Genomic DNA, 13,059 nt, shown 5'->3' on the forward strand with positions numbered 1-13,059 from the left:
TTTAGCTTAATATTTCAAGTTTATTTTTTGTCATCAAATACTCAATACATTCAAGTTTTAAGAAATATGTAAATATTCAAAACTACAAATACATAAAAATATTCAAATACGGAATATTTGTTTTTTTCAAACATCAAACTGCCTACATGAGCTGTTGTGAACGTATCAGTTTTCTAATCTTCCCAATGTCAGCCATGCATTCACACAGTTCTTAAGTCTTTCAGTGTACCACAGAATTTAAAGGTTCAGCTCTGATGTTTCCCAAATCCAATGCAGAATCTGTTTCTTCATCTATTTCACCAATCACTGCTCTGAAATACAATACAGGGAGGTGAATAATTATCTTAATTTGTATCTTTAAAGATATTAGCTAGAACATTCCAATTCAACTTACCCAGCAAATTATTATTAGGAAAAAAAGACTTGCCCCCAATTAGAACAAACAGTAATATTGTTTATTAGATGAAAAGCAGAGATAAAGTTTCAAGTTAAAACTGTTGCCCCATAAAATTAACAATGTCTTTTAACTGCAACAAAAACATAAGTAGCTGGAAAAGCTCAGCAGGTCTGGCAGCGTATGTGAAGAGAAATCAGAGTTAACGTTTCAGGTTGGGTGAACTTAGTTCTGAGGAAAGGACACCAACCCGAAACAGTAACTCTGATTTCTCTTCACAGATGCTGCCAGACTTGCTGAACTTTTCCAGCTACTTCTGTTTTTGTTTCTGAGTTACAGCATCCGCAGTTCTTTCAGCTTTTATTAAATGTCTTTTAACTGTTCATTTCATACTTACAAATCATATGGTAGCAATCACTCAAGCAGCACGGTGGCACAGTAGTTAGCACTGCTGCCTCACAGCACCTGAGACCCGGGTTCAATTCCCGACTCAGGCGACTGACTGTGTGGAGTTTGCACGTTCTCCCCGTGTCTGCGTGGGTTTCCTCCGGGTGCTCTGGTTTCCTCCCACAGTCCAAAGATGTGTGGGTCAGGTGAATTGGCCATGCTAAATTGCCCGTAGTGTTAGGTAAGGGGTAAATGTAGGAGAATGGGTGGGTTGCGCTTTAGCGTGGACTTGTTGGGGCCTGTTTCCACACTGTAACTAATCTAATCTAACTTCTACGTTTGCTCCTAAAAGGTTTCATACCATACTTAATGATTAGCATTAATTCAGAACTAGAACTGTAGTTTTGTTAAACTAACTACAGGTGGTCCCCAGGTTACAAGCAGATTCCATTCCATGGTATATTTGTATGTCAACTTTTACACACATCAGAACACAATACTGTACAGTATAAAATTTCCATTCATAAGTATGGACATTTGTAAAATCAGGAAGACGCTATCATCCCAACTAAATTTATCTTCTTGTTTAATCTTATTAAAGTTGTAGTAAGAATAAAAGCCAATAGTGAGAACATTACAATAATATACAAGGCTCATTTTGTTATGAATGGAAAATGGAAGACTGGAAAGTGATTCACGTAGATATGTCAGTAAAGAAATCAGGCTATCTTCAAGGCAAATTCTCTGCTTGCAGATACGGACATTTACCAGTAGGTGGCGATAGACCTGACGCCACATCTACTAAACAGAATCTCATCCTTTCTCACAGCACTTAAACAAAAGTCAGGAGAATAAAACAGGACAGATTTCCAAAACATGAAACCAGATGGATCCAACACACCATGCTTCTGTGGATTACCAAAAATACACAAACCTGGAGCCCCCCATCAGACCCACAGTATCCCTACCTGGGTACACCAACATACAGACACCAACATACAAAGAACTTCACCAAAAACAAACACCCAATTGAAGATTCACGGCACTCCATTCACTCCACCCAAGAATTCCTGAACACCAAAGACACCAAATAGAAGAGGACGAAATAATGGCCTCCTTTGAAATTACAGCTTTTTTCACATCAATTAACATTGACCTGGCCAAAGAAACACTGGCATCACTACTAGAAAAACTAGGACCACAAACACCAGACAACATCCTCAAACTAGTAGATCTGTGCCTCACCACACACTTTACATTCAATAACAAAACCTATAAACAAGTCAACGGAACATCTACGGCATCACCAATATCAGGGCTCATAGCGCTAATGCAGAAACTTGAACAGCTGCCCTCCCATCTATCCAACCCAAACTTTGGGTCCGCTACGTAGATGACACTTTTGTCATCACAGAACGGAACAAATTAGAGGGAATATACAACACCATCAATATCCTGACAGGCATAAAAATCACAACAGAGGAGAATGACAACAGACTCCCATTCCGAGATGTGACAGTTGAATGTCCAGTTAATGGAGAGCTTCAAACCAGCGTCTACAGAAAAACAACAAACACAGACCAAATATTTCAGAAGCAACCATTCCAACACCCACAAACTGAGCTGCATAAAGACACTATTTCAATGAGCTACATCATACTGCAACACCTAAGAATTACAAAAAACAGAACAAAAAAAAATCTACACGTTTTCAAGAAAAACAGGTACCTATAAACACAATCTGCTGATTCCTCAGAAACAAACCCAAACAAACAGAGACAACGCGACCAAAAACTATAGCCACATTACCTTACATCAAATACATATCAGAAAGGACTTCCAGACTATTCAGACCCCTTGGCATCATGGTAGCCCACAAACCTACCAACACACTTAAACAGCGACTAATGAACCTGAAGGACCCATCAGATACTACCAGTAAAACTAACATAATTTACAAGATACCATGCAAGAACTGTTAAAAAAAACTACACCGTACAAACTAGCAGAAAACTTGCCACCAAGACACATGAACACCAACCGGCCACCAAAAGACTCGACCCACTATCACTAGTTTCTATACATTCAGACAAAGAAGGACACTTTGGCTGGGACAACACACACATCCTAGGTCAGGCAAAACAAAGACACACATGAGAATTCTTAGAGGTATTGCATTCTAACCAGAACTCCATCAATAAACACATCGATTTAGATTCTACCTAACTCCCCTTGAAAAAAAACTAGAAAGGATATCACCCACCTTAAGAAACCAACATATAAGGAGAGAGGCGGGACATACCACTACAGCTTCACCGAAGATTCTCACTGATGATGTTACTTGTATGGTGATGGAACGTCTGAAAACAAACCTTCAAGCTCAGCATGCTAACTTACATAATTATCATCGACCTGGGCTACAAATCTTCTCAAAAAAGGTCAGTAAAGACTCAGTAGGCTGAAGGGCCTCTTTTATGCTGTACAAGTCTATATGACTTCCATGATTCAAGGATAAAATTTTGTATACGCTCTTTTACTTGTGCATGTTTGATTCTTTAACCAATGATACCCTGTGTTATAAAGTAATCCCCACTTACACATTGTCTCCTCTTACTATGTACAAGCCAAGCACTACTTGTTCCACGCCTTGTTGTGAACTAAATACACGCTCATGACTTTCATCCAAGATTAGGTTGATGGTTTGGTCAAATCCTTTTAGGGTTCCCTGTGAAAAGAAGGGACTCAAAGTTATTCATAATTCCATTCATTGGTGTTTATAGTTCCTACCACCTGTTATTTTGGCAAAATTCTCAATTTTATATAATTCATCAGTAATAACAGTAATAAAATGCTGAGATACACAACCCAAATGAAATACATCACTTAGGAACCAACAAAAGATCCAAATGAGAAATCAGGCGAGAAAGTTTTTTCTGATTAAAAAGTGAATATTTTCTGAGACAAGGGTTTGAAAATGACCATGCCTGTTATTTCTTTAAAGCATACAGGGTGTTGAAATTGGTCTTGAATAGACTGGCCTGAAATCTCAGCCCAATACCATTAAACCAGCGAGTTGTAGATAGCAAAGTGCTGTTCAGAAGCAGAACTTGAATCAGGGTAACAATCAGGCTGTTAAGATGAGGACTGGGTAAAATCAGATGCCAAGAGTTTGAGGGATTGAAAGTTTCAGAGGATTGTCAACCTTAGAAGTGATATCAGCAGTTGTTATGTGAGATCCCCTATTTTAACTTCTTGAGGCTATGAACTAAAATGGAAGTTGGACTACCATATCACTGACATACCAGGAGAGTTTTGCAACTTGAAAATCAAACATTGCATATCTTGAACAATTCAATGCAGTTTTGCTTTTAGAAGCAGCGAGGGGAGAGAATAGAGACTGAATGGCACCAAGAGTCTTTATAGCTAATAAAATTCTGTCCAATGCTAGCTGTGATTGATCCAGTCACCATGTTAAAAGCTTAAATGCAAGGGCCGGAGAGGGAGTGAACATCCAGAGCTTGAAATTTCAAATCATCCATCCCCCTTCCTCTCTTTCCGTGGGAAAGCCAAGAAAGCTTAAAAGAAAGAATGCTAACAAGAAAAGACATTGATTAGATTATTGACCAGGTAGACCAAAGAACATCCATTGTTTACAGACAACAGCTCGTCATCAGAGCTGAATTTCTTTTAAAAGACAGACAATTTAACCCACGCTTGAAATCTGCGATTGTGAACTTCAGACTTGTCTACTTTTTCACACATGATATCTTTGTCAACACATCTGTCTTCATCATGGACTGACCATGTGTGTATTTGCTGATTTTGAAGTGGTACAGTTTAACTTGCAAAGTTATTTATGAGAAATCTTTTTTGTTTAGATTAAATGTTACAGTAAACAGTATTATGTTAAGGCCAAAATCTACTCCAAATTGGTTTTGTGCTCAGTAACATTCACTCAGGCAAATTGGTCATCCTGATGGTGTGATGGGATTTCATACATTTGGGACTGTTCATGGAAAGGTAGGGCATGATTATTGACGCATCGTTCCCAGTTACGTTGTACCAAGTGCAAGTGGCAAAGGAGAAAAAGACAGATATTAGCTTTTTCATATTAAAACAGAATTAGAAGCAGCTAAAAAAAATTCTGCTGGCACTGCCAAGAAGGCAGAGGTAATTGAAGTATTAATAAAAGAATCTGGGACTGGTGAAAATACAGAATGGATTAGGTACACAGAACAGTGCATCAACAAGTTCTCCTTGGAAGAGAGACGATTGAGAGGGTATCTGACTGAGCTACACAGAATTCATTGGGCATACAGAGGGGCAGATAGGAAGGCAATTTTTCCATTAGTGGAGGGGTCAATACCTAGGGGGCACAGATTTAAGGTAAGAGGTAGAAAGCTAAGAGGATATTTGAGCAATTTATTTTCTCACCCGAGAGTGTACTAGGATTCTGGAACTTACTGTCTGAAGAAATGGTTGAGTCAGAAACTCTCATAAACATTTAAGCTGGATTTAGATAGTCACTTGCATTGCCATAGCCTCCAGAGCTATGGACCAAGAGCTAGAAAATGGAATTAGAGTAGGGACAAAGCATTAGATTGATCATTTGCTATCAGAGATTCCCGAAATATATCTAATGTGTTTTGTCCATTCGAATTGACTTACGGTCATCATGAGCTAAGTCATCCATTAAAACTGATTAAAGAGAAAGCAACGATGAATCCTTAATGTTGGATTATGTACTTATGTTTCTCAAGCAACTAACAGGAGCATTTCAAAACTTGACAGGCAAAAATGAAACATCCCTCAAGAATGAATATTCCTAGGCTCTACCTAGGAGGATCATTTTGCCAATTAGCAAGGATGCGCATGGCTATGTATTCAGCAATCTTTCCCATCATTACTACAGACCTTAAGAATGCAATACAGTGTAGTAGCTTGAAACAATTTCATAAGCTACTCTTATCACTTTCATGACTACATATCTATTCTATGTCCGGGATAGAAGTATCCTACATTTACATACGGCACAAACACACATAAACACCACAGGTTGCAGCCTCCTTCATTGTTTGAGTAGCCTGTTCCTCAATTTTCTTTTGCCTCACAAGGTCAAAGAAAGCAAACTGTAAAACTTTTGCTATTCTGCAAGTTTCTAAGCCTGGTTAAATCCCACCTGCTCAGGTTCAGTACATAAAACAACCAGGATCTCTCTCTCCAACTGATTGAAACCTGGCCAATTGCAAATATAAAGACGAGCAGCCATAGTCTACTAGTTCATTTGAAGTCTTCAGTACAAATTCCACAATCATGACATTAATAACCAAGCTTTGTAAGAATGAAGGTTAACTCACCACAATCATTCTTCCATCTGCTGTAACGACTGCAACTGTTCCTGAAAACTCAAGTTAAGGTAATATATTGATTTTTGCATCTCTTCCTTATGTAAAAAATGAGGTCTGCAGATGCTGGAGATCACAGCTGCAAATGTGTTGCTGGTCAAAGCACAGCAGGTTAGGCAGCATCTCAGGAATAGAGAATTCGACGTTTCGAGCATAAGCCCTTCATCAGGAATAAGAGAGAGAGAGCCAAGCCGGCTGAGATAAAAGGTAGGGAGGAGGGACTAGGGGGAGGGGCGATGGAGGTGGGATAGGTGGAAGGAGGTCAAGGTGAGGGTGATAGGCCGGAGTGGGGTGGGGGCGGAGAGGTCAGGAAGAGGATTGCAGGTTAGGCGCTGCCTCGTGCTCCCACGAGGAGGTTGAACAGTTCATCAACTTTACTAACACCTTCCATCCCGACCTGAAATTCACCTGGACTGTCTCAGACTCCTCCCTCCCCTTCCTAGACCTTTCCATTTCTATCTCGGGCGACCGACTCAACACAGACATCTATTATAAACCGACTGACTCCCACAGCTACCTGGACTACACCTCCTCCCACCCTGCCCCCTGTAAAAACGCCATCCCATATTCCCAATTCCTTCGTCTCCGCCGCATCTGCTCCCAGGAGGACCAATTCCAACACCGCACAACCCAGATGGCCTCCTTCTTCAAGGACCGCAGATTCCCCCCAGACGTGATCGACGATGCCCTCCACCGCATCTCCTCCACTTCCCGCTCCTCCGCCCTTGAGCCCCGCTCCTCCAACCGCCACCAAGACAGAACCCCACTGGTTCTCACCTACCACCCCACCAACCTGCGCATACAACGTATTATCCGCCGCCATTTCCGCCACCTCCAAACGGACCCCACCACCAAGGATATATTTCCCTCCCCTCCCCTATCAGCGTTCCGCAAGGACCACTCCCTTCGTGACTCCCTTGTCAGATCCACACCCCCCACCAACCCAACCTCCACCCCCAGCACCTTCCCCTGCAACCGCAGGAAATGTAAAACTTGCGCCCACACCTCCACACTCACTTCCCTCCAAGGCCCCAAGGGATCCTTCCATATCCGCCACAAGTTCACCTGTACCTCCACACACATCATCTATTGCATCCGCTGCACCCGATGTGGCCTCCTCTATATTGGTGAGACAGGCCGCTTACTTGCGGAACGCTTCAGAGAACACCTCTGGGCCGCCCGAACCAACCAACCCAATCACCCCGTGGCTCAACACTTTAACTCCCCCTCCCACTCCACCGAGGACATGCAGGTCCTTGGACTCCTCCACCGGCAGAACACAACTACACGACGGCTGGAGGAGGAGCACCTCATCTTCCGCCTGGGAACCCTCCAACCACAAGGTATGAATTCAGATTTCTCCAGCTTCCTCATTTCCCCTCCCCCCACCTTGTCTCAGTCGGTTCCCTTAACTCAGCACCGCCCTCCTAACCTGCAATCCTCTTCCTGACCTCTCCGCCCCCACCCCACTCCGGCCTATCACCCTCACCTTGACCTCCTTCCACCTATCCCACCTCCATCGCCCCTCCCCCTAGTCCCTCCTCCCTACCTTTTATCTCAGCCGGCTTGGCTCTCTCTCTCTTATTCCTGATGAAGGGCTTATGCTCGAAACGTCGAATTCTCTATTCCTGAGATGCTGCCTAACCTGCTGTGCTTTGACCAGCAACACATTTGCAGCATCTCTTCCTTAGTCAAGATCAGCACGCCTTCTCAATGACAATATGGATAGGTAATAAATGCAGACTTTACTAGCTAAACGTGAGGACTGCAGATGCTGGAAACCAGAGTTTAGATCACAGTGGTGGTGGAAATGCACAGCAGGTCAGGCAGCATCTGAGAAGGAAAATTGACATTTCGGGCAAAAGCCCTTCATCAGGAATAGATGCAGGAAGCCTCCAGCTCTGTACTGTCCTCATGACCTGTCCTACCTGCCAATCTCCCTTCCCACCTATCCGCTCCACCCTCTAGTTAAGTCATCCCTGGAAAAATGAAAAACATCCATTTTTTTCTAACAACTTTATCAGTGACTCCACATCCATCTCCACTGTTCTCATACTGCCCAATATCCATTAGATGGATCAGATTGTGAATAAAGACAGAATATTTTCCAATTCATGTTACAAAGATTCAAGCAAAAATTGTTTGACCATTAATGTCCCAACCACAATCCTGTTCCCTGTCAATCTATACACGCTCAGTGAATTATAAACCCAAAGTGGTAGTTTTGGATTTGACCCTGAAGTTCAAGTCCCAAATCTAATCAATTGTCATGGCAGTTTAATGCCACACCGTTGGCATCATTCATCTCCACTGTTTATTTCACTTCTATTATAACTGAAAACCTCATGCAAGTTTTCACTGTCACTGGTCTCAATTTCTCCAATGTTCTCTTACCAGCCTCCACCCTTTATCAACTCCAAAACTCTACCACTCATATGCCATTCTTCTATCATCCATGTTACTCAGTTTCAACACTGCCCTGTCTAACACATCTCAGTAAAAATCTCATGCCATGTACACACACCACCTATGCATCTTAATTCAATCAATTACGCACATGTACTCCTCACAGTTCCGTGTTCAGTAATCTCTCCATTACTCTCAAACACTATTCCTATTCTCCAACTATAAAACCCTCAACAATTATCTTTTTTACTGCCCTTTTCATCCTCTCCAATTGTTTCTTTTTTTTTTAAGTCCTCTGTCAGATGCACTTAACCATGTTCTAGAAGATATCAGAGGTGAAAATTGTTATTGTTGAGTGGCAGCTTGTATCCTGAATGATATAGCACAAAACAGAAATGGAACAAAAGTGCTCCCTTCTTAAAATTACTCAAAATAATCCAGAAACATTGAGACTGCCCGAAGTAATTTTGGCCATTCATCTCCATTTACTCATCATAGCCCTCAACTGTTGCCACACATTTCATCACATGAACGTGAACCTAATACAATATTAAACTGAAATTTTTTTTAAGGTTCCCTATAGTGTGGAAACAGGCCCTTCGGCCCAACAAGTCCACACCAACCCTCCAAAGAGTAACCCACCCAGACCCATTTCCGTCTGACTAATGCACCTAACACTCTGGACAAATTAGCATGGCCAATTCAACTGACCTGTATATCTTTGGACTGTGGGAGGAAACCAGAGCACCCGGAGGAAACCCACACAGACACAGGGAGAATGTACAAACTCCACACAGAGTGTCGCCTGAGGCTAGAATTAACATTACATTGGATACCCTTTGAGAATTACTGCAAATATGCCAAAAAGGACTTTTTCTAACATGCATAGAAAAATGGAAACTTTTTTTTTAAATTGTAAACTGTAGTAAGGTGTACATAAGAGTCACACAGTCCATTGAGCACATTTCACCCTCTAACTGATTTTGTAACAACAACTTTGAATACAAAGTTAGTCATTCAACATGCAAGACGTGATTTAAGAACAGGCCAGCTGAGATATCCTCATAATGGACTGTCTAGCAGAAAATATTCTGTTAATATACAGCAATGCCATTTCCCCAGCTAGTATTAGCTTACAAGGGAAACAGAACACCATCACAACATGACTTCAACACTACAGCTATGATACTAGCAAACTTCCACGAAGACAGTATAATGCAGAAACATCTTTACTGGAATACCTGAAGGGATATTACTTTAAAATAGAAATAATTAAACATTACAATGCCAAAAAGTATATATTTTTTGAATCAGCACATTAAAATAATTGGACCATCAACTCATGAGACGATTTATAAGGAAAATAATACTTCATAGTTTTCCCAAGGGGAATCTAGCATTAAATCCAATAAAACAAATTTGAAGTTTTAATCCCAAATTACAACCAAGCATTTATGCTCTAATGGAGGGCAAATCTGAAATTAGAAGTCATGTAATAACTGTAGTAGGCCATCTGACTCCTTGAACTTGCTCTGAAATTGAAGCTAATATTTCACTTAAACTACACTTTGTCATCCTATCTCCATGTCCTTTGATTTCCCGACCTTTTTTTTTGGCTTCAGCGTAAATATACTCAACGACCAGACATCTGCAATGCTCTGGGACAAAGAATTCCAAAGGTTCACACCACAAGTGAAGGAATGGTTGACCCTTTATTCTAAAACTATGCCCCCAGTCCTACCTCAACTGGGGAAATGACTTCACAACATCTATCCTATAAAATCCTGAATCACTTCGAGATAATGCCTCATTATCCTTCTCCCTTCAAGGGAATATAGGCCCAACTGACTGAATCTCTGCAGGCAGGACAATCCCATGTGAGTACTGAGTCTGGCCCCGCACTCCCTCCAAGTGTGGTACTCTAGAGCAAAACAATAACGCCCCAGGTGCAATACCCTGGACAGATGCAGCAAACCCTCCAGGATGGTGTATGACAATCCCTTCACAAGGCAGCCACTGACAATCTGCAAGTAAACAGACTGTCGCTGAGCATTCACCCGAAGGCAAGCAAATGCCTTTTTGCAATTTTTGACACATTCGGTGCAATCGAGGTCACTCGGCGTCCTTTCCACATGGAAGGGACCCTCCGTGATATTAAACGTTGCAGAGTTTGGCGCAACAGCCTCCAGGAATCATTCAGTTAATGAATGCAGATGGAGAGAGTATTCAATGAAAACACACCCCCTCCCCCCCCCAATCTCACAGCGGGGGAGGGAGGGGGGGGGGGGTGTCCGCTCCGGCCCGGCCCGGCCCTGCGGGGTACAGCGATTCCCTCCCAGTCCCCCAGCCCGCTCCGGGCCCGCTCCGACAGGATACGGTTGATGTAGGTCTCCAGGGCCGACGTCATATTGCTGCAGAGCGGCGGCTCCGGCCGGAAATTCCCGCTCTCGCCGCCAGGGCTGCTGGGTAAACAGACCCGGGGAGCCGAGAACCGAGACAATCCACCCTCCTTCTCCCTCCCCGGGGACCAGTCCCAGACAAGCCAGCCAGGCAGGAGCAATCGAAAACAGCACCCACTGATGCTGATTTTGATGTGAAGGTTTAGAGGGGCAGTTTGAATCATGTTTCCATCCAGAGGGTCATGGGGGAATCTGCAATGGGCAATACAAGCGGGAAACTACAATTTTTAAAAAAGTAGATGGATTTGTACTGACTGTGTCAAAGCTACAGGCCAGGTGCTAGAACATGGGATTAGTGTGTATAAATTGGGGCAGACTGGATGGGCCAAAGGGACTCTCCTGACCTGTAATGAGGTAAAAACAATGACTGCAGATGCTGGAAACCAGATTCTGGATTAGTGGTGCTGGAAAAGCACAACACTTCAGGCAGGATCAGAAGAGTAGTACTGCTTCTCAAATGCTGCGTGAACTGCTGTGCTTTTCCAGCACCACTAATCCTGAACTGTAATGATTCCAGTTCATATTGTATACAGCTCTATCATAACCTCTTTGAAACCTCCAGCAACTTTAATACTGTAATCAGAAGTCACGCAACACTACGTTATCGTCCAAGAGGTTTATTTGAAATCACAAACTTTTGAAGCAATGCTCCTTTCTCAGGTGAAGTGCAGTGCCCTGAAAACTTGTGATTTCAAATACACCTTTTGGACTATAATCCAGTGTCATGTAACATCTGACTTTCTCCACCCCAGTCCAACACTGGCACCTCCAAATCATGGTTACCATTTCATTCTGTGAGCAAGTATCTTATTTGCCTTTATAACCACCTCGTCTTCCTGCCCTGTTACCTTTAAGGATCCATAGACATGCACACAAAAGTCCTTCTTCCTCTGGATTTCCTTGGGTCCTACCATTTAAACGTGTACTCCTTTGTCTTGTTATCCTTTTCTAAAATGCATCACTACACACTTTTCTGGGTTATGCTCACAGCACTGACATAATGACCAGATCAGCTCTTTTACAGATGTTGGTTAATGGATTAACAATGGACAGGGGCTCTCCTCTGCATTTCTTCAAAATGTTGCCTTTAGATTTTTCATATGTGATATAAACAAGACCTCTTTAATATCTCTTGGAATGGCATCCCCTCTTTTCGTTCTCCTTGTTTGACTACAACAGTTACCTTTTTTTTTATTTTTTTTTACAAGCAGTGCCCTTCACAAAAGGCAATGCTGTGTACAGTCTCCTTTTTTTTGTTTTTTTAATTAACTGTGAGAAACTAAGCTCACACACTTCAATAATTTCAGTCCGAGACAAGATCTGAATCAGTAGTGTCATTTATTTCACACTTGCAAGTGGGTGTGCACTGTCCACAAGGCAGGGACAAACACACACCAAATTCAACGAATACTCGATATTTTTACAATTAGGTTCCTTTTTTTTATTTATGGTTCCCCCACCGTTTACATCCTCCACTTCCCTAAGACCGGTATCCATTACTCCTGTTTATCTCTTGTCTTATCCGGCCTTGTCTGTGACAAAATGCTTATTTCTGGCCTCACAAGGCCGTTTGACCTCATCCTCCTGTGGGTTATTGTTAGGCATATCCTTGCCTTACCATTATCGACTCCCTCCATCTGTGCCGTCCCTCTCATACAAATCGTTAAGACCCTTTTAATTGGGGTTTGTTCCTGTGTTTCTGTAAAAGTGGGAAACAGATGTTTATACCTATTGTTTGTACAGGCGTATCTAGCTTAACTGCCTCTCCTCACAGCATCTTATCTAGTCGCCTGTAATATCTACCATTGTTTTGCAGTCCTGTTTCTTTCTTGCATACATTTTTAGCTAATACAAAAAAAAATTATGCATTTCCTCCACATAGTTTCCATTCTTGTTGACTCAGCTCTTGGCTGAAACAATTACACACTGGTATGAGTTCATTTACTTTGTATCAGTAATTATAATTGCAGAAGTAACATTACTTTATCTATATCCCACATTAACCCCC

General features: G+C 42.1%; 1 protein-coding gene across 1 annotated transcript; it reads right to left on the minus strand.

Annotated features, from left to right (window-relative positions):
* Positions 1 to 11,051, minus strand: lsm8 (LSM8 homolog, U6 small nuclear RNA associated). The gene is made up of 4 exons (XM_060839798.1): positions 10,969 to 11,051; positions 6,139 to 6,179; positions 3,379 to 3,506; positions 1 to 311 (listed from the first exon to the last, which is right to left on the minus strand). The coding sequence occupies exons 1-4, from the start codon at positions 10,997 to 10,999 to the stop codon at positions 221 to 223; spliced, it is 291 nt and encodes a 96-aa protein (XP_060695781.1). The 5' UTR covers positions 11,000 to 11,051; the 3' UTR covers positions 1 to 220.
* Positions 11,052 to 13,059: the final 2,008 nt, after the last annotated feature.

Source organism: Hemiscyllium ocellatum, chromosome 19 (genome assembly GCF_020745735.1).
Source record: "Hemiscyllium ocellatum isolate sHemOce1 chromosome 19, sHemOce1.pat.X.cur, whole genome shotgun sequence".
NCBI lineage: Eukaryota > Metazoa > Chordata > Chondrichthyes > Orectolobiformes > Hemiscylliidae > Hemiscyllium > Hemiscyllium ocellatum.

Coding starts and splice junctions, on each gene's coding strand:
- lsm8 (XM_060839798.1), bottom strand. CDS start 10,999: ATGACGTCGGCCCTGGAGACCTACATCAACC. Junction 6,180..10,968: donor CCTGGAGACCTACATCAACC/GTATCCTGTCGG, acceptor TTGAGTTTTCAG/GAACAGTTGCAGTCGTTACA. Junction 3,507..6,138: donor CAGATGGAAGAATGATTGTG/GTGAGTTAACCT, acceptor TTCTTTTCACAG/GGAACCCTAAAAGGATTTGA.